The 22286-nt window shown below is 48.8% G+C and overlaps 1 protein-coding gene across 1 annotated transcript in view; it reads left to right on the top strand.

Annotated features, from left to right (window-relative positions):
• The window catches only part of LHPP (phospholysine phosphohistidine inorganic pyrophosphate phosphatase), a 134047-nt gene that overhangs the window by 22689 nt on the left and 89072 nt on the right, over nucleotides 1-22286 (top strand). The window contains exons 4-5 of the mRNA XM_082853990.1: nucleotides 6675-6738; nucleotides 7708-7800. Of these exons, the coding sequence (XP_082710116.1) occupies nucleotides 6675-6738; nucleotides 7708-7800 (157 nt within the window). The remainder of the gene's footprint in view (nucleotides 1-6674; nucleotides 6739-7707; nucleotides 7801-22286) is intronic.

Genomic DNA, 22286 nt, shown 5'->3' with positions numbered 1-22286 from the left:
TGCCTCTAGGCTACATTCAAGAGCAGACATTTGGTCCACACAGGATCTTAAATTTTTTTGAGGATGTTTTAAAAATTGGGAGATTTTACGTAAAATAACCAGATTTCTGGATCCTTTTGAGAAATCAGAAGATCTGGCAGTCCTGGCCCCACATTCCCGAGAGCACCACAGCTTGGCTGGAGCCACTGGTCCGTTAGTTCTGGTGCACCACGGACCTGACCATGTCCTCCTGCCCCTTCTCCAAGTTCCAGAGTTGGTTGCCGTTCATCTTGTACCAACTGTTGTTTTTCTCATAGTAGAGAAATATCTTTTCATGGCTATGTCTCTTTCAAAATAGGCAAATGAAAGATTTAAAGAAAGAGAAGAGAGGATATACTTCTTTTCGGAGCTACAAATATTCTAGTGCGTTTATGATGAAAACAAAATGTGTCCTGTATTAGTCAGTGCTCTCCAGAGAAACAAAACCAACAGGATGTGGAGACGTATATACAGACAGTCCCTGACGTAGTGATGGTTCGGATTATGATTTTTCGACTTTGTGATGGTGTGAAAGCTACGCACGTTCAGTAAAAATCAGACTTCGAATTTTGAATTTTGATCTTTTCCCGTATGCAATATGATGCTCTCTTATGATGCTGGGCAGTAGCAGCAAGTGGCAGGTCCCAGGCAGCCACTCGACCACGAGGGTAAACAACGGATACACTTTACGACCATTCTGTACCCAGATCGCCATTCTGTTTTTCTCTTTCAGTACAGTATTCAATAAAATACATGAGATATTCAGTGCTTTATTATAAAATAGACTTTGCATTAGATGCTGCTGCCCAGCTGTAGGCTAATATAGTGTTCTGAGCACATTTAAGGTAGGCTGGGCTAAGCTATAGTATTTGGTAGGTTGGGCTTATTAAATGCATTTTTATTTTATTTAATTTAATTTATTTTTTTTGTGTGTGGTATGCAGGTCTCTCACTGTTGTGGCCTATCCCGTTGCGGAGCATAGGCTACGGATGCGCAGGCTCAGCGGCCATGGCTTACGGGCCCAGCCGCTCCACAGCATGTGGGATCTTCCCGGACCAGGGCACGAACCCGTGTCCCCTGCATCAGCAGGCAGACTCTCAACCACTGCGCCACCAGGGAAGCCCTAAATGCATTTTTGACTTACAATATTTTCAACTTATGATGGGTTTATCAGGACGTAACCCCATGGTAAGTTGAGGAAGATGTGTATATAAAGAGAAGTTGATTGTGGAGTCTAGGTATGTCCAGAATCTGCAGCATAGGCCGGCAGGCTGGAGATGCAGGGGAGAGTTGCAGTCTGAATGCCAGGCTGTCTGCTGGCAGGTTCCTTCTTGCTCAGAGAGCTCAGACTTCGTTCTGGTTGTGCCTTCAACTGACTGAACGAAGCCCACCACGCTCTGGAGGGCAATCTGCTTTACTCAGGTCCACTGATTTAAATGTTAATCTCACCCAAGAGACATCTTCACAGAAGCATCCAGAATACTGTTAGACCAAATATCTGGGGAGCTTGGCCCAGCCAAGTTGACATAAAATGAACTGTCACAGTCCCTTCCAAACCTTACCTTCTTCAGTTTGGTTCATTGCAAACCACAGAACCTGGCCTGCTTAATTCTTTTACGCTCCTGGCTTGGTCCTGTAGGCATCCCTGAAGTCACCAGCCCCTCACTAAAGAACAACACAATTAAGAAGATCTGTTTTAGTGACTTCCCTGGTGGTCCAGTGGTTAAGACTCCATGCTCCCAACACAGCAGGCACAGGTTCGGTCTCTGGTCGGGGAGCTAAGATCCTGCATGCCACACGGTGGGGCCAAAAAAAAAAAAAAGAAACTCTGTTATAACTCATTTATGTTAAAATTTTTTTCTTTAAAATTGTGTCTAATTATTTAAAGTTACTATTCCAGATAAGGGGTAGTAGTCAAAATAGGTATGTTGTTGAAAACGAAAAAAAAATGAGATCAGTTTCTTTTAGCTTTGTAATTCTGTAACACATTCAACAGTAGGCAAGTGTTTGTTTTCCAAATAAGCAATTAGTGGGGTCTCTAGCTGCTGGGGATTGTGGCTTAGGCTATGGGTTGGGTACTCAAAAATCAGAGAAAGGGACCAACAGCTTCTGGGCCTAGGTCATAGCTTCCCGGGACAGCCCAAGGAACCATGAAGAGCTGCTGTCGCATCCACGTGGGGGTCATTGATGGTGAGGGGCTGTCCTCCACTGGAGTGGGGCTGTGCGGAGTCCCCAAGGAGGCAGGGTGGCGGGGGCACTGGGGCAGAGTGTCCTCCTCCTAGAAACGGTGTGATTTACATTTGGCATCTGTTTGGACCGAGAGTGGGAATTGCCTTTGTAATTTCTTCTGTCATGCTGCCCTCAGAAAATTAAGCTGTTTACGCGACAGCCTATGGAAGGTTAATGGCTCTTGTGGGAAAGGTCAAGTGGTCATTTTGAAGGGAGTTTGTGCTGAATAATCGGAAGGGCAGAAGAAATAAAGCATAAAATCTATCTGACTGCTTCTCTCCGGCTTTTCCCTGTCCTTCCAGAATCCACAGTTTCTTCTTTGTGGCCAGAACACTCAGGTTCTCACCAGACCTGCTGTTGCTTTTATTATGCCAGTAACAAATGATAAATATATCAGATCTCTTGTGTTTTGGGAATAACCTGGGCCTTTATAATAAAAAAAAAAAAAGTTAACTTAGGTGCTAGTATTTACTGTATCTCTAAAAATGTTTTCAGCTAACAGATGGCCTTCAAGGTGCCTTTTTGTTTTCCTGGATGAAGAAGAAATAAGGACAAATTCTGGGCACTATAAAAACAAGGCCAGGGCTTCCCTGGTGGTGCAGTGGTTAAGAATCTGCCTGCCAATGCCGGAGACACGAGTTCGAGCCCTGGTCCGGGAAGATCCCACATGCCGCGGAGCAACTAAGCCCGTGAGCCACAACTACCGAGCCTGAGCTGAGCTCTGGAGCCCACGCGCCACAGCTACTGAGCCTGCGCGCCTAGAGCCCGTGCTCCGCAACAAGAAAAGCCACCACAATGAGAAGTCCGCGCACCTCAACGAAGAGTAGCCCCCGCTCGCCGCAACTCGAGAAAGCCCACACGTAGCAACAAAGACCCAACGCAGCCAAAAAAAAAAAGCAGAAAAAACACAAATACTAAGTTCTCCAATTTTGATTTATGGAAGTCAGTTTTTCCTTTAGGTTCTAAAAGTCAGTGTAGCAAAGACAGGGTTTTAATTGCGTATTTTCTGCTGCATGTTCGGTTTGTTCTTCCCACCAGGACTAAATTTAAATTTAAGAAAGCGCAGGTATCTGTCACTCTGGAAAAAAGGTTTTGGGGGAGGCTGAGGCGGGCAGAAGGGGTGCTGCGTGGGTGTCCTCGGGAGGCCTTACCGAGGGGAGGGGCCCCCAGCTCCTGCCGCCTCTACACTGCTCTGAGCTGAGGCTGGAGCCCTCAGCTCCAAACAGAGCTGTGTCTGTCGCGACAGAGTGGCCTGTTTTATAATTGTTTCCTTGGTGCCTGGCTAAGCCTCTCCTATGCTGGCCGCATTCTTTCCCTCAGCTCCGTCCTCCGTGCCTGGCTTGCTTCAACATGCCCGTCCTTGGGGAGGCCCTCCCAGTCTGGCCCCTCCCGCAGCGGGCATCTCATGGGGGGCCAGAGGACGAGGCGGTGGCTCCCTGAGAGGCTGACAGACCCCCGTGCGCCTAGAGCAGCGTCCGGCCCTTGGGGCCCTCAGCAGGGTGCCGAGTCCGGGAGGCTCCGGGCCTGGGCTCTTGCATTCCTCCCCCTTGAGCTTCAGGTCTCAGCTTTGATGTGCCCTCCTCTGGGCCACCTCCCCGCCTCCCTGTCCCCAGCCTGTCCAGCCCTCCTCAAGCAGAGTGCACAGAGCATGGGGTTCCACCTGTTGTCACCCATGTCCTGCCCTTTTATATTTGTCTGTGGACTTGTCTGCTTCCCCCCGAGACCGAGAGTCCCTGGGGAGCAGCCTGGGTCTGAGAGCATCCCCTGCAAAGGGTGTGGGGCATCTGCGTCCTAAATGTTTTGGGGGACTGCGTTAGCGGATGCCACTGCCCCCCGGCAAGCCCAGGCCTCAGCACCCGGCATCTCCCTCTGCCTCTTGGGCAAATTTTGCTTTACTTGGCCATTCCTTCAAACCCTGGACCTAGGCAACCCTGGACCCGTGACCTGGGGAAAGCGTCATACCAAAGTAGTTGATCGTGGAAAAAGAAAAGGAAGCACTATTTTGAGGCTGTATAAATGCAAAATAGATGTCTAGGTTCCAGATTTAAGATAAATGAGATTAGGAACCTCTAAGCCTGTGATTTAGGGTCACCCTTTAAAAATGGGAGCATTGGCAGGTCCTAGCTCGGTAAGCAGCGGCCGTTCTCTCTTGGCTACCAGGTGCCTTCCTGCATGTGTGTGGTATCCCACATCCTCGTGGCACGGCCCCAAGAGCACAGAGCCTCGGACCCCGGCCGAGAGGCCCAGGCTCACCTGGAGACCGAGTCCTGTCGTGATGGGAGATGCCCCCATGGCGTCAACAGTCGGGCTCCAGGCTCTAATCCACCCGACAGGAGTGAGTAGCAGGGGACCAGCCCTTGCCAAGGTCAAGGGTTTGGCTACAGCCCTGCAGTCCAGCCTGCGTCCACACGGAAGCTTCCAAGGTGGGCAGTGGAGGATGCAGAGTGGGAGAGCGCTAGTCCCACCTGAGCACCAGGTGAACGCTGCGGGCAGCAAGGCTCCTGCAGCCTTGGAGGCCTCAGGTGGGGCAGAGAGGGACAGGCAGAATCCCTGGGAGCCGCAGAGCTGGAGGAAAGGCACAGCCCTGGGGCAACTCCCGAGCTGTGCTACCATTTCCAGTAGTCACACAGTAGGCTTCAGCCCCCACAAACTGGAAAGACCTGTGTTCATCCTTTCTTCTCCAGCTCATATCTCTTTTTAAAAAAATAATTTATTTATTATTCATTTATTTATTATTTTTGGCTGCGTTGGGTCTTCGTTGCGTCCCGGCTTTCTCTAGTAGGGGCTACTTTTCGTTGCGGTGTGTGAGCTCCTCATTGCGGTGGCTTCTCTCGTTGTGGAGCATGTGTTCTAGGTGTGTGGGCTTCAGAAGTTGTGGCACACGGGCTTAGTTGCTCCGTGGCATGTGGGATCTTCCCGGACCAGGGATGGAACCCATCTCCGCTGCATTGGCAGGCGGATTCTTAACCACTGTGCCACCAGGGAAGTCCCCCCAGCTCATATCCTATTACCCATCTGAGTCTGGGTGAGCAGTTATTTATAACAGTGTTCTCTGATATTTTTGGAGCGGCCTCTGCGCGCCAGGCATCGTGGTAGGAACTTCGCCTGCATTATTTTGCTCAAGCCTCACAGCAACCCATAAGGGTAGGTACTGGAGTTTCTTTTTGCCCATTTTGCAGATTAGGAAACCGAGGCCCAGAGGGCTTAAGCCACCCGAAGTCCCACAGTTAAAAAGAAGTGGAAAGAGGATTTGAAACCCTGAGGTCAGCATGCTTCACTAGCCTTCTCTTTGCTTTTCCACATACATGTTGTTTATTTGTATCATTTTTTTAGATTCCACATGTAAGTGGTATCATATGATATTTGTCTTTCTCTGTCTGACTTCCTTCACTTGGTATGATAATCTCTAGGTCCATCCATGTTGCTGCAGATGGCATTGTTTCTTTTTTATGGCTGAGTAGTACTCCATTTTGTGTTTGTGTGTGTACGTATATATATATATGTGTGTGTGTATATATATCACATCTTTTTAATCCATTCATGTCTGTGGACATTTAGGTCACATACATGTTATTTAACGTCTCCCAAATTTGAAGGTTGAGGGGAGGGAGAAGGGTAACTGATGTGATGGGTCTGAAAACATGGTGACAGTCCTGGGTTTCCATTAACCCTGTCTTCAGAGCAGCACAGAGTCAACTACCTTCTCACTTCATAATCGAATGGCTTTGCTCAGAGAGAACTGGGCTTGGTCACCGTGTGTCCCAAGGGGTCTGCGTGTGGCCTTGGGTGGCCAGGCAGTGGCAGCTGGGCCTCAGCACAGCGCTCACAGGAGGGAAGATGTGAAACCGTCTTGGGAGGCCCTGCTGTGAGCCAAGCCGTCTTGGCCCCAGTGAGACGGGGAACAAATAGTTGTCTTCTCCTAAAAGCATCTGGCGCCTGTAAGACCTGGCACCTCTCCTGACCCCCAGCTACTAGGAGATGCGGCAGGGTGCTGTGGAACTAATGGAGTTTTCTTCTCCAGGCGGCAATTAGGGTTAATTATTAGCAATTAGGGGTTCACCACATGCTCTGTGGACCAGCTGTCCTTTCGAGAACACAGGTCACTTGTGTTTCTCTGTGTTAGCAACTGGATCCAGCTGCCCCTGGGGTCCCCCACTGTGGCGGGGTCCCCACGAGGCTGGCAGCAGGGGGCCATTCTGACTGAGAGTTGCTGACTCACCGTCTCTCCCCCTCTCGTCCAGGCATGGTGGCCACCGCTGGGCTGTGTCGAGCTGACCTCCGTCGGTCATTCTCAGCGTGGCGTCTGGACTGACCCTGGCCGGTGACTCAGCTCTCTGGAGCTGGCAGAACCGGGACAGGGCAGTTTCTCTTGGCACTTCCCAGGCCCCTGGGCTCAGCTCCCCTCGTCCCCTTCTGCTCTTTTCTAGACGCTACTACAAGGAGACCTCTGGCCTGATGCTGGACGTTGGTCCCTACATGAAGGCGCTTGAGGTACCTGCCCTGGGTCTGCCCGAGCCCTCTTCACGTCTCAGGGCCCTCGGGGATGTTTCTGGCCTTTCTGGAGAAGAGGGTGTGCTCAGTGTTCTGAGTGCCTTCTATGTTTTCCAGCTCACCCCCCCCCCCCACCCCATTTGAGGCTCCAAGCCCGGCTCTCCCCCTCCTCTGGAGCTTGGCCTCTCGGCTGCCCTGGTCATCACTCTGCCCCCCAGTCTCTCCCTCTCCTCCCTACAGCCCGTACCGCCTGCCGCTGACCCCGCTAGCCCTCCCAGCATGCTCTGTAGCTCTCCTCTCAGATTCTTGGCTTCTGGGTGTGTGTGAACCTGCCTCATTCCTGACCCTCCTCTGCAGCACCCTGAGCTTGATGTGTCCTGATTAGACTCCTTCCCAGTTCCCTCCTCCAGTTTCCAAGTCTGGGCTCAGATGGGGCTCCCGCTCTGACTCACACCTAGCCAGCTGCCCCAGCCCGGGCTCCTGGCCCAGGTCAGCCCATGTCATGTCCCGTACTCACCGCTACATTGGTCCCTGCCTACTTGCACTCAGGTGGGAGGGACGGACAGGCTGGCGGATGGGGCCCTGGACCTTTTCCCCTGGAGGGCCTATGACAGAGCTGGGGGTGGTCGGGGGAGAAGGGAAGGGAGGAGAAGCAAGAATGCAGATGAGAGCACTGTCGGGGTGGCCTGCTGTGGACCGCCTCCTGCTGAGGTCCGGCACTGGGGCAGGTGGCAGGGTGTCTGGTGGTGGGTGCCCCCAGCATCCCGGGCAGCCCGATGTGGAGTTGTGACACTAGCCTACGAGGTGTGCCTCTCGGCCCATGTGTCTTGCCGCTTGGAGGTCCCTGGCCTGCAGGTACACATTTGGGGCATCTCTCCTTGATTCCCCGGAGGGAGGATTTCACTGCAGAGCGGGTGTTCACCTGTACTTGCTCCGAAACCCATGCCATGTCCTTCTGTCCTTCCCCAGTATGCCTGTGGTATCGAAGCTGAGGTGGTGGGGAAACCGTCCCCTGAGTTTTTCAAGTCTGCTCTGCGGGAGATGAGGGTGGAAGCCCACCAGGTAAGCCAGCGGGTCCTGAAGCACGTGTGTGGGGGCAGCTATTGAGGGAGGCCCAGAGTGCTCCCGGGGCGGCCTCGGCCCCGGAGATGGGTTTGAGGGCTCAGGCAGCCTGCGAAGGTTCCCTCTCGCCCCCCATGAGAGCTGATCTGACTGGAAAGAGGGAAAAAGACAGCAAAGGAGGCCCATTGAATGTTTTCCACCTGGTTAATTAGTATCAGTATAAGAGCGAGAAAAAGAAATGCCTGTGGCTGTTTTCAAGCCACTTTTGTTTCTTCTCTGGAAGGATAAGTATTGACAAGTCCTATCAATATATTAAAAATATTTCATGGAAAGACAATGCTCAGCAAGATGAAAAGAACATGTGGAGTAAAATCATGCATCTGGCCACCTTTACATTATAAATGTTTTTGAGACAGGTTGCCTTCCAAACATACATCTTAAAAGGAAAAAAGGCAGTTATGGTTTTAGTGTCCCCAGTGCCCATCCTCCCACCTCCCCTTCCCAGGTAGAGTGAGCCGGTCCCCTCCGGCCGGTGGGTTCCTGATGGCATTGTTGAAGAAACAGTGGGCACGTGTCTGCCGGCGGTCAGGGCTGTCCTGCTGTCTGTTTTGGACACGGCACCAGGGGACAGTGTCAGCATCCTGTGGTGAGGCTGGTGCCCCCAGGATCACCGTGCTGCTCCCTTACTCTTGGACCGGAATTTCCCATGTGTGTTCCAGTCTAGAGCACTGGTCTCTCACGATGCTTAGAGAAAGACAGCACAAAGCCATGGAAGTCTGGAACCTCTGCGCCCAAACCTCCCCTGAGATTCACAGATGCCAGAAAATACAGTTCTCGGGGGTCCCCAGGAAACACCTAGAAAATGCCGGGTGAGGCTGGTAGAGTGGAGAGGCCTGTGTTTTGAATGAGTGAAGACTACAGGAATAAATAACTTGGTTTTCATGACTTCATTTCACAGTGACAATTTTAAAAATTTGTTTTATTGTGACAAATTTCAAATATATACAAAAGCAGAGACAACGAAACAGTGATTCTCCTCATGTATCCATCACCCAGATTCAACAATTAAAAGGTTTTGTCACATTCCCTTCTTCTATCCCATTTCTTTCTCTTTAAAAATTTACTTTTTTTTTTTCTGTTGTATTTTAAAGCAAATCCCATTCTTAGTTTTTTGTTTTTGTTTTTTTTTGTGGTACGCGGGCCTCTCACTGTTGTGGCCTCTCCCGTTGTGGAGCACAGGCTCCGGGTGCACAGGCTCAGCGGCCATGGCTCACGGGCCCAGCCGCTCCGCGGCATGTGGGATCTTCCCGGACCGGGGCACGAACCCGCGTCCCCTGCATCGGCAGGCAGACTCTCAACCACTGCGCCACCAGGGAAGCCCATATTAATGCATTTTTGACAATGCATTAAGACACCTAACCATGGCAAAAAAAACCCCACACACGCAAAACTGTTCAGCATCATCACTCATTCAGGAAATGCAAATCATAACCACAGTGAGATCCCACCTCACACCCACTTGGATGGCCATGATAATTTTAAAAGAAAAAAGGAAAATAACAAGCATTGGCAGGGATGTGGAGAAACTGGAACCCTCATATAGGAATACTGGTAGGAATGTAAAGTGGAGCACCCACTATAAAAAACAGCCAGTATGGAAAACAGTTCCGTGATAATTAAACGTAGAATTATCGTATGACCCAGCAATTCCACTCCTAGGTGTATATCCAAAAGAATTGAAAACGGGTGTTCAAACACAACTTACACATGCATGTTCATAGCAGCACTATTCACGATAGCCAAAAGGTGGAAATAATGCAGATGTTCATCAACAAATGAATGGGTGAACAAAATGTGGTTTATTGTCACCGTGGAATATTTCAGCTATAAAAAGAATGAAATACTGATAGATCCTACCATGTGTATGAACCTTGAAAACATTATGGTAAGTGAAAGAAGCCAGTCACAAAAGGTCACGTTTTATATATTTAACATTTATATGAGATGTCCAGAATAGGCAAATCCGCAGAGACATAAAATAGATTCAAGGTTGCCGGGGGCTGGGAGTGTGGGGGAATGGGGGGCGGCTGCCCGTGGGTACGAGGTCTCCTTTTGGGTTGATAAAAAATGTCTGGAACTCGCTGGTGGTGATGGCTGTACAACATTGTGAATGTACTTAATGCCACTGATCTGTATACTTCCAAATGGTTACGTTGGTGAATTTTATGTTATTTTATCACATTGAAAAAAAAACCAAACCAAAAAAACTCTACCTAACAAAATCAATAGTAATTCCTTAGTATTATCGAATACCAGTCCATATTTAAATTTTCCTGGCTGTCTCAGAAATGTCTTTTATGTAGATTTAAAAAAAAATCAAATCCAAATAAGGTTGTTTTGTGTTTTAAACCTCTCTTTTTAACATTTTTATCATGGAACATTTCAAATATCTGTGCAAATTGCGAGAGTAACCTTATAAGCCCCCAGGTACCCATCACTGAGCTTCAGTAATTATCAACTAATAAGCACTTTTAAAAATTGTTTTTAACTGTTCATTCTGAAGCAATTTCCCACGTACAAAGAGGTTGCAAAAATAGTACAGAGAATTCCCCTGTGTCCTTACTGCAGCTTCCCCAAAGGCTAACATCTTATGTAACAACCACAGGACAATTATAAACTCAGGAAGTTAGCCTTGATGCAGATGTTGACTAGCCCAGGGACCCTCTGTTTTTGGACATGTTGTATTTGGTGTCACGCCCCCTAGCACCCTTTATTCTGAGCAGTTCCTCAGTCTGTCTTTGTCTTTTAGGACTGTGGCCGTTTTCAAGAGTACTAGCCAGTTCTTTCGTAGAATGTCCCTGATGTTCCCTCATGATTTAATTTCAGGTTATGCATTTCTGGCATATGTAATTCTGGTTATACATTTCACAGACAGGGCCGTGCCCTCTGGTGTGTCCCATCAGGAGGCATGTGCGGGCGCTCTGCGCATTATAGGCTGTGGTCACTTTGATGCCTGTCGGAGGTTCCCATTTCTGCACTGCAGAGTTACTGTTGTCCCTTTGTGACTAATAAGTATCTTATGGGGGAATACTTTGACACTGTGTAAATATTCTCTCTCCTGACATTCTTTTCCCCTCCTAATTGCAGCATCCTCTTACCTGCAACAGTTGTCACCATGGTGCCAAATGGCGGTTTTCTACTTCCATTGTTCCCTCTGTATTTATTGATTAGCATTTACTGTAAGAGAGAGCTTTCCTTTTTCTCCCATTTACTTTTTTATTTATTCCAACATGTACTTAAGGATATTTGTTTTATTCCACAAGTCGCAATCCATTCCTGTTGTTACTTTGTTGCCCAGATTGTCCCCTATTTGGCCATTGGGACCACTTTGAAGATTAATAACCCCTTGTTTAATCTGTGCTCCCACCTGCTCCTCTCCCCTAGATTATTTTGAATCGTCTCCCAGAAATCATATCATTTCATCTGTAAGTATTTCTAAGTGTCTCTGAAAGATAGGAATTCTTTTTAAAAACATGGATGATGCCATCATCACAACTCAGTAATACTAACAATTAATTCCTTAATATCATCAAATATCCAGCCATTATTCACATTTCCCTGATTGTCTTACAAGTGTTTACGTTGTCGCTTGCAGTTTCTTTGAATCAGAATCCACATGAGGTCCTCGCATTGTGATTGGCCGGTGTGATTCTTAAGTGTTTTCTAATCTATCCATTCCCACCCACCCGCGCCGACCCCACCCCCGCCTCCCTTTTGTACTCCTTGCAGCTTTAGGAAGAAGAAGCTGGCTTGTTTGTCCTGTAGAGTTTCCCACTGTCAGGATTTTGTTGATCGCGCCTCAGTGGTGTCCTGTCTCATGCTCCCCTGTTCTCCCTGCTTCCTGAATGTTGATAGTTAGATCTAGAAGCTTAGGCAGAATCTGTTTCAGTTTTTTTGATGACTGCTTTCTGGGTTGTGTTGTGGCCTCCCTTAGGAGGTTCAGAATGTCTGGGTGTCTCCTTCGGTGGCATTAGCAGCCATTGGTGATTGGTGCGTTAACCCCATTCATTCATTAAGGGCTGCAAAATGGTGATACTTGAATTCTGTCATTCCTTCTCCATTTCTTCTCTGGATTACCTCTGTACAGGAAAACGCCCCACGAACTATGCGTTCCCCTGAAGTACAGTTCATATAGGAAACTACAGATAAATGCCTATTTCTTTCTTGCTATTTATTAGTTTTCAGAATGATTGATTCTCTAACACCCTCCCAATACCTTGGAGGTTTAAAACTACATATATCACTATAAATAGACAAAAGCATATTTGACGTGTTCCAATCCATTGCAGTTATTCGTGTTCAAAGTACTGCATCTTTGACCAGTGGGAGCCTCTTCCAGCTGCCCTCTGAGTCCTGTTGTCCTGACCCCAGAGGTCTCTGAGGTGCTTTACTCCTGTTATGACAGGATAACACCTGCCCTGCACACTTCCTGCCCAAGGCCTAGAGTCTGCCATCCTTCCAAGGAGCCACGCTTACCTTTAGTGGAAAATAGTATTCAGAAACCATAGTCGGGATATTAACCATTCTTACTGTTACTGGGTTGGTCATCGTTTCCAAGACTTAGTCTACAAGGGTTGAAAAAATATGTATCTTTAAAGATGCAGTGCAGGGCTTCCCTGGTGGCGCAGTGGTTGAGAGTCCGCCTGCCGATGCAGGGGACGCGGGTTCGTGCCCCGGTCCGGGAAGATACCAATGCCGTGGAACAGCTGGGCCCGTGAGCCATGGCCGCTGAGCCTGCGCGTCCGGAGCCTGCGCTCCGCAACGGGAGGGGCCACAACAGTGAGAGGCCCGCGTACCGCAAAAAAAAAAAAAAAAGATGAAGTGCATAATGAGTTCATACTGAAACTTCTGATCCAGATTTAGGCCTGTGGGTTTTTACTGGATCACCCATCTTGTGTCTGTATTTCCTTTTTGCCATGTCAGAAACCCTGGCTCACGAGAATACCGACATAATCATTTGTTTTAGCCCATAATACACACAAGAGTCTTGAATCTCAAAAACATTATGCTGTGTGGGAGAAGCCAGGCACAAAAGAGTGGGTGCCACCACCAGCTCTATCAGCGCCATCAAGGCTGGGGCAGGGTTGTGATTGCCGTGGACTGGACTGTGAGACACAGAATCACTGTGGCTGCTGATTCCTGAATATGATGAGGCTGATTACTGGTGCTGTTTAAGATTTCTTTTTCCAACAGTTCTTTTTTGGCTTAGAATATATCCCTCTAGAGATTTACAGCCAAATTACTGTTTTTTAAAGTTACGATTATTCCGCTGGGTAAGTGTGTCACCAACAGGACCCTCCTTGAAGTCACTTTACTTCCAGTTTTTAAGGAGTTGGTTTTTCAACATTTAAACTTGTTCCATAGTTATGTAAAAATTCATGTGGTTCCGAAATTAAATCCACGGAACAAGATACATTCAAGGAAGTCTGGCTCCTGTCCTTTTCCTTCTATTGTCTTCCCACCCATCTCTCATCATAGCCATTTTTATAAATATTATGGCTTATCTTTGCATTTTTTAAATATGACCAACTATGTATACATTTGTATCCTACTTACAGGGTGAATTTGCGAGAGCAAATTCTTTTTTTTTCAAAGATTTTTTTTTGATGTGGACCATTCTTAAAGTCTTTATTGAACTTGTTACAGTATTGCTTCTGTTTTATATGTTGGTTTTTTGGCCGCAAGGCATGTGGGATCTTAGCTCCCCGACCAGGGATCGAACCTGCACTCCCTTCATTGGAAGGCGAAGTCTTAGCCACTGGACCGCCAGGGAAGTCCCTGAGAGAGTAAATTCTTAAGATCACTTGTTATAGAGTGGGAGGAATGTCACTGTTGTAATCTGAGTTAAAAATCTGAGTATTTAGAATTACCTAAGCACTGTGGTCACAACCATCTCCCGTGACCCCCCCCAACCCCCTGCCGTCCCCAATCAACAAAACAAAAAGCTGTCACTGCCTAGAAATTAAGACCAGAGGAACTGAATATTAAGACGTTATCTTTGGTTGTCTTTGTAGAGTTGACCTTGGTTAATCCCCTCCCCCCCTTTTGTTTATTTATTTGTTTGGTGTTTTCCAGTTACTTTCACGGTCAGTGTCTTTTACATTCTGAATGAGAAACTGCGCCCCCCACACCCCAAAGAGGAGCTGAGGCCCTTCTCGGGGTCAGGTTGATCGGGCTTCTCATTTGGCGGATGCCGGGCGTGCAGTCTGGGGTGGCGGGTTAGGAGCCTGGATTCCTGGCGTGTCTGCTGAGGCTGGGGTCCCTGTGCTGTCCAGGCATCGCGAGCATCTGCGGCCCTGGGTCGCTAAGGAATTGTTTTCTCTGGCGGCTCTGAGCCCACATGGCAGAGCTGAATCTTATTTACCTGCCACATTATCATGCTGCGTCTGTCTCCCCTCTTGACACACAGTTGAGCGGTGGCTGCATGTTCTTAACACCCCACCTCACCGTTTTTCTAAAATGTTAATTTAGAACGTTTTGAAATACTGCTTGAGCCTCGGGATGTGTAGACATTGTAAAGCAGTATTTCAAAATAAGGCCATTTTGAACGAACTGTGTCTTATGCACAAGGTAGTAATTCTCTGCTCCTGCTTCTCTCTTTTTAATGAAAAATGGCTTTGAGGGGCTGTCTTGCGGCTGAAGTGCCGGGCTGTGGCAAACCTTAAAATTTTCAAGCTGCTTTAATCAATAAAGTTATCACCAGTCATTTCCCTCGATAACTGCTTCTTCCCAGATCCAGACTTGCTTCTTGCTGCTGAGGAGTTTTCCACCTGCGCTCAGAATGGATATAACTCCCCAAATCCAATTTTCATTTTAACCTTTCCTCAATAGCCTAGAAATAACAGATTGCTGGTATTACTCTAATAGATTGGAAATTCAAACCTCTTAGCGGTAACCAGGCCCTTTCCAGGATTCAGTAATAAGGCAAAGAATAACATACCTTAAAGGCTACTTCAAGAAATACCTAATTCTCATGGTTTAAGGCTTCTGAATCAGTGGGTGGTTTTATAGCTTCATACTAAAGCCCGAATGATGTAAAGGTTTTGGCAGTTTTCCATAATCATAAGAAATTCCATCAGTTGCGAATTGTGCAGGTTTAGTGGAAATCGGGTCTGTTCAGACCAGACTGCTTAGTCAGCACCAGAAGCCAGTGTGCAGGCAGCCTGGAAGCTGGGGGTGCCCATTTCACAGATGAGGAACCCGAGGCTTGGAGAGGAAGGACCTTGAATACTTTGAGCACTTGTGCTGGGCACACCCAGGATCTGTCACACACCCATTTACTTCGTGAAATCCTTACTCCAATCCGCTGTCGTAGGTACTTTCATTCCCGTCTTAAGGTTAAGGTTAAGGATTTCTCAGCCTCGGCACTACTGACATTTTGGGGTCAGATCATTATTTGTGGCGGGGGGTACTGCCCTCCTCCCCCAGCTGTGAAACCACAGATGTCCCCAGACGTTGCCAAATGTCCCAGGGGAGCAAAATCGCCCCCAGTTGAGAACCAGGGCACTGAGGAGTAGTCACAGGAACGTCTGCTGTTGAAGCCAGGATTACTCTGCCGCCGTGGGGTGAGGCCAGGACCCAGCCCCCTCCAGGTCTCTGCTGCTCCCCAGTTCTCAAGGAGAGGCCAGCAACACAGCAGAATGCTTAGGTTAGAAAAGGCATATTTAGCAGTGCAATATCATTTTCTGTTGTGAAAAACATTAAAATCTGTCTTGTTGGCAGAATATAGAAAGTAAAGCTAAGCAAGATCTTGGGTGGTGAAGGTGAGGACTCTCAGGACAGCCTATCAAAACAGGGGGCGAGGCCTGTGGGTGTATCCAAAGAGGGCCGGGCATAAAACATGGACTTTGCCCCGTCATTTTGCTCCCTGGTTCTCAGGGCATTAATTATAGCTACGGGGTTATGGGGACAGTCTGTACCCTTGGTGGGGAGGCCTTGTGGGTGGGGAGTGAACGTCTGCGTGGGGACCTCCTTCCCCTCAGGTCTGTGCGTGGAAGGCCCGTCTTCTCCCCTTCGTGGGCTGGGCCCTCCGCCCGGCCCATCTTCCCCACAGCGGTGTGCATGGTCTTTGGGTGTCCGTTCAGGGACCACTTGCTGGGACGGTGTGAGCCCCGGGACAGAGAGAACCTGAGCGGTGCCTCATCCAGCCACGGGCGGGGGTTTCCAGGAAATGCCAGCTCTGGGGCTGCCTGGTGCCCCGTCTCGGTCATAAGGGAGCTTTGGAGCCTCATGTCTTAGTTTTCCCTAAGATATTTCCTCCCCTAAAGGCTTTTTAGTAGATTTTATTTTCTTCTCCTCAAAACACAAGTTTTTAATCTGATTGTGAAGTAGCCCATGTTTGTTAAGGGGATGAATAAAGTTCAGAAAGTACAAGGGAAAAAAATGTTCATCCTTCCACTAACCTGCAATGACACAAGTCATGCTTAGCCCTTCCAATTTGTTGGTGTCTACATAGACTTTTTTTTTTTGGTTGCACTGCTCGACTTGCGGGATCTTAGTTCCCTGACCAGGGATCGAACCCAGGCCCAGCAGTGAAAGCGCCAAGTCCTAACCACTGGATTGCCAGGGAATTCCTGTATATGTACATTTAAAAAGAAAATTATTTATTTATTTGGCTGTGCTGGGTCTTAGTCGCTGCACGCGGGATCTTCGTTTCTGCGTGCAGGGTCTTTAGTTGCGGCATGCAGGATCTTTTTAGTTGTGGCATGAGGGCTCTTCGTTGTGGCATGTGGGATCTAGTTCCCTGACCAGGGACCAAACCCGAGCCCCCTACACTGGGAGCGCGGAGTCTTATCCACTGGATCACCAGGGGAGTCCCTGTGTATATACATTTTTAACACAAAATTGGATAATCCCGTATCTGCTATTTGAAACCCAATTCCCGTTCCCCTCCCCCCCGCCCCGGCTTAATATTGGGAACCATTTCCTTTGTGTGAATTCAGGCACCTCCCCAAAGTAATTTTTGTGGCTACAGAGCATTCTGTCATAGGGACCACCGTAATGTTCTTTAGCCGAGGCTACCTTTCATCCCCTTGCTACCGTAATGTGCTTCCCCAGTCCCCTGTCGTTGGACATTTAGATTACTTCCAATTTCCCTCTTGTACATTAACCCTAGTGACACCCTTGTATGTATCTGTCCTTTTGTATATTTTAAATTATTTTCTTAGAAATCCTAGAGGTATAGTTGTCAGGCCACGATGCACAGTGTTCGTTTCTATTTCAGAAACACGGTATCAATTCAGCTTCCTTACCAGCTGTATATGCAAGTGCTCATTTTCCAACATCCTCACCAACACCATTGTTTCTTACTTTTTATAAAACAGTTTCCTCGAGTTTTGCTGTGTTGGTATTATTCCTTACGAATGTGTCAGACGGTGGGGGAAATTCCTTAGTGATGAGCCACCTCTGGGTGTCGGAGGGGGCCCGGTTGCTCTGAGCCTGCAGGCTGAGGGTCTAGGGCTGTTCCCAATGCTAGGTGTCATCTCGAGGCCTCTCCAAGTGGGCGTGTCTGGCCCTCGGGGCTGAAGTGCAGGCCAAGCCCACTGCTCTTTCACCACCAGCCCTGCTGTTCGTTGCCCCATGGGGGCAGAAGTGCTCCTCCTGGCAGAGCCCTGGGAATAATCAGAAATTTCGTGAAACGTGGGCTTTCTTGGGAAAGCTCTTTGGCGTTGTAAGTTGCCTTCCAGACGTCGCCGCCTGTTGGAATGGGTTCTGTCCCTGGCACCTAGGATGGCGAAGAGGAGACCATGGCGGGCAGATGAACATTTAAGAAGGATGAATGAATCTGCATTTTGAACCCAAACCAGAAAACCTGCCTAAAGGGCTCTGGTGCCGCCTCTGGCTCTTGGATCTCTGTTCTGTGGGAGTCCGACCTCTCGGTGTGCATCCCCAGCTTCCCTGAACCGTATTGCAGTCAGAAAGGAAGTGCAACCCAGACCTGACAGGTAGGGTTTTTTTATTTCCCCTGACAGCGCACCTCTTGACCTCTATCTTCTTGCCAGTGACTTTTTAAATCCTAAATGATTTGGCAATAATTGCTCCTCCTTTCGTGGTTATTGCCCTTCACCGATAGTAAATCTGTGAAATCCCCAGGGGCTGGAACGCATTTTGGTATGCGGAGCCCACAAGCTGGCCCAGACAGGCTTCACTGCGGCGGGCGGCCGCACACCCACCGGGTCCCCGCACCCTGCCCCTGCCCTCACACGCGGCTCCGGGCTCTGCCTGGGCTTGGCCAGTGGCTTATCGTGCAGAACCATAGCTGCTGCTTCTGGTGTTCTTCCTCCGATGGCCCAGATTTCTCTGGTTCCACTTCCGTGGGCCACACCGAAAAATGTCCTCGCCCAGGCAGACCCAGCAGCCTCTGTTCTGAGGGGGGGAGGAATTTCTGCTTCATGCACAAGTGTGCATGCACAAAATTTTATTTTCCCCAGAGCACGGAAGATGCCAGGCATGACATTTAATCATAGGAAGACGGTTTCATTTCCAAGGAACCTTCTAGCAAGGTGGCCCCCGGCACCCCTGGCAGCCATGGACAGGGTCCCAAGCTGGAATGCTGTGGATGTTTGGAGGCTGACCTAACAGTGTCAGGACAACTCTTCGAGAAGGGCAAAGCAGGGTCTCACGCTGGGGCTTGTGGCTGGTCCGGCTGCCTAAGCCAGGTGCGCACCTGCCCCAGCCCTCTCCTCCCAGGTGAGCTGTGTGGTTGCCCAGGTGACCCTGGCTTTGCAGATACCCTTAGACTCACGTGTGTGTGCAGCAGTCTCATGGCGGGTCCCACTTCAAGGAACACGCGTCGCCACTGGTTCTTCCTCTTGGGCGACTGATGATTTCCACACAGCTGCATGGGAGCTTGTAGACACGAAAACTAAACCCATTTGGACTTGGCAGTGTTTTCCCCAGCATCACTCACTCTAGGAAGGAAAATTCCAATTTTACCATATCTGGGTACTTGCCCCTGGCACTATTATTTACTTAATGTTTCTTTAAATTGATTCATTTTATAAACTTAAATGTATTTTTAAAAAAACTTTCGATCTCTACTATAAACGGAAGAGCAGAATCACTCACCGTAAATAGATTACTCTAAAAATAAATACAAAGGATTACATTAAAAATGTATGTCCTTGGGCTTCCCTGGTGGCGCAGTGGTTGAGAGTCCGCCTGCCGATGCAGGGGACGCGGGTTTGTGCCCTGGTCCGGGAAAATCCCACATGCCGCGGAGAGGCTGGGCCCGTGAGCCATGGCCGCTGAGCCTGCGCGTCCGGAGCCTGTGCTCCGCGATGGGAGGGGCCACAGCGGTGAGAGGCCCGCGTACCGCAAAAAAAAAAAAAAAAACGTATGTCCTTATATATACTACCAAATGTAAAATAGATAGCTAGTGAGAAGCAGCTATATCACACGGGGAGATCAGCTCGGTGCTTTGTGACCACCTAGAGGGGAGGGATAGGGAGGGTGGGAGGGAGACCCATGAGGGAGGGGATATGAGGATATATTTATATATATAGCTGGTTCACTTGGTTATACACCAGAAACCAACACAACATTGTAAAGCAATTATACTCTGATGAAGATGTTAAAAAAAAAAAAGTTATGTCCTGTTCTACCTAAAATCAAATAGCATATCACCAGTATGCATAACACACATTGGGAAACATGGGTTTAGGTGGAGGAAAGACCAGAGGAAATTAGTGAGAAGTATGAAGTTTAGAATATTCACTGGGACAAAGTGCAGTTCATTTCAGGTACCTCGTATGTCTCTCAGGGGCGGTGGCTCCCAGCAGTTGGCAGAATTCTCAGCCATGGTGGTCATCAGTCACCTGCTCAAGCTCCCCCGGGGGCCAGTGTCCCCCAGTAGCTTCTCTGACGGAGGCCTCTTTGGCCTCTGCTGGAATATGATTAAGTGGCAGGGGCCTGGTACCTCTGAGGCAGCCCATGCTGATTGTTAGAAAAGCCTCGTGTTTACCTGAAACTACCTCCCTGGCATCTGGGGCTGCACCAGCTCAGTCTTTGTCCTCGTCCACAAGCTCCTCGTGATTTCTCGTTATTTGAAGTCCTGTTTGGGAGATGTTTCCGAGGACATGTGCTTCAGGCTTAATGGCTGTGCTTTTGGGAATTCGTGTGTGGCCTGCCCTGGTAGAGGATTAGCACACATGTGGTGTCTTCTTCGGAGAAGGCTCTCACCCCTTCCCCTATACCCCCTCACCTGGTTGACCCCTCTTGCTCTTCAGATCCAAGCTCAAAACCTCACCTCCTCCAGGAAGGCTTCCCTGACCACCACCAGCCCCACAAGGTTAGGCCTGACAGCCTCCTGCACTTTTCCTCCCTGTGCTTTATCACAGGTCCTGACTCTGTGTTTGTGAAATCACCTCATGAACGTCCGTCTTCTGCCTTCCACTGGGAGCTTCACAAAGGTGGAGACTGTGTTTCTGACTCACTGTGTCCCCACTGCCTGGCCTATAGAGGACCTGATACAAAGGAGCTGAGGCACTGGAGCCCTGTCGTAAGGACTGTGGACTGTCTCCAGTAGGGTTAGATTAGGAGTTTCCTCAACAGAACATTTCCTAATATTTTTTCCTTTTAAACATGTATAGATAACTTATTACGTCCAGGCACTGTCCTTGATGCTTAACTTACGTGATTTTGTTTAAACACCACACCAATTGTACCCATTTTACAGACTGAAGTGGATCACAAGATCACAGGGCTAGCAAATAGCAGAGCTGGGATTCAGGCCCAGTTGCTCTGGCCGCGTCTGCGACTTGAGCTCAGTCTGTCCATTCTGCTGGTCGCATAGGGCCTGCCTCTGGATTCACTGCCTCCCACCCCTCCCACTCTGAGCTGGAAGGCAAATTCCATCTGGACTCCTCTCCTCACAGGCAGAGTCCAAATCAATGTGTAAGAGTCCCCTGGTTTGCAGATGCTTCACGGTCATCACTTTTTTTAAAAAAAATTAATTCATTCATTCTTTTTTGGCTGCATGGGGTCTTTGTTGCTGCACGTGGGCTTTCTCTAGTTGTGGCAAGCAGGGGCTACTCTTTGTTGCTGCGCGTTGGCTTCTTATCGTGGTGGCTTCTCTTGTTGCGGAGCACGGGCTCTAGGTGTGCGGGCTTCAGTAGTTGGGGCACGCGGGCAGTAGAGCACAGGCTCACTAGTTGTGGCGCACAGGCTTAGTTGCTCTGTGGCATGTGGGATCTTCCCAGACCAGGGATCGAACCCGTGTCCCCTGCATTGGCAGGCAGATTCTTAACCACTGTGCTACCCGGGAAGTCCATGGTCACCATTTTTAGTTTTCTTGGTTTCGGTTTATGTGTTTATTCATTGGTTAGCCCTACCTAGCATCTGAATTCCAGAGGAAAGTTGTGGAATAACTGTCAGTTTCAAAGCTTCTATCCCATCAACATCAGGACACTCACCCTGCTATGGGAGCCCGGTTTGTCAGGCCTGTCTGACCTCCCACCAAGAACATTTCTGATCGGACTTGGGAGCGTATCTGGAATGCATTTGGTGTCTGAGGCATTAAACTTTTCTTCCGCTAGCAGGATCGTTTCCTGAAAATATTTTGAAGCTTTTCTTTTAATCAGTGTGACAGTTGAGTCAGGGAGGCTGCTCCTTTTTTCTTAAAAGAAGCACATTTATTTATGTAAAGATTACGAATCAATTTAAACAGTAATATTAATACAGGTTGATGTGTCGAATGGGCACCCACTGGTGACTAAAGTTTTGGCAACACGGATGCGGACTATGCCACCCACTCCCGCTCTTTGGTTGGTAAACACTGAGCAGTTCTATTGGCTGGACCTCCTAAGTGTCTCCAGACATGCACAGCCATGCCTTATTTCAGAGCACCGATTCACTCAACAAACTCGTGTTGGTCATCAGCTGAGCTCCAGGATCAGCACAGAGCCTGCCCTCAAGGAACTCACACAGTTTTTGGAGGAGAGAGATAAGTGAAGGGACCATTATAACACAGGAGGTGTATGCAATTCAAGGGGGTAATCACAGAATGTTTTTTCTGGGGGCTTCCCTGGTGGCACAGTGGTTGGGAGTCCGCCTGCCGATGCAGGGGACACGGGTTCGTGCCCCGGTCTGGGAAGATCCCACATGCCGCGGAGCGGCTGGGCCCGTGAGCCGTGGCCGCTGAGCCTGCGCGTCCGGAGCCTGTGCTCCGCGACGGGAGAGGCCGCAACAGTGAGAGGCCCTCGTACCACACACACACACACACACACACACACAATTATTTTTTCTCCCTGTGTTTCATTTTGGATAGTTTCTATTGCTGTGTCTTCAAGTTCATAAATCTCTTTTCTGCGTTGTCTAACCTGGATTTAATCTCATCCAGTGTTGTTTGGGTTTTTTCCGTCCAGGCATTGCAGCTGTCACCTCTGGAAGCTTGGTTTGGATCTTTTCTTTTACCTTGCATGTCTCTC

This window comes from Leucopleurus acutus (assembly GCF_964270905.1).
Source record: "Leucopleurus acutus genome assembly, chromosome: 14".
Taxonomy (NCBI): domain Eukaryota; kingdom Metazoa; phylum Chordata; class Mammalia; order Artiodactyla; family Delphinidae; genus Leucopleurus; species Leucopleurus acutus.
Note: the sequence above shows the minus strand (reverse complement) of the source record. Positions and strands in the feature narration are given on the sequence as shown.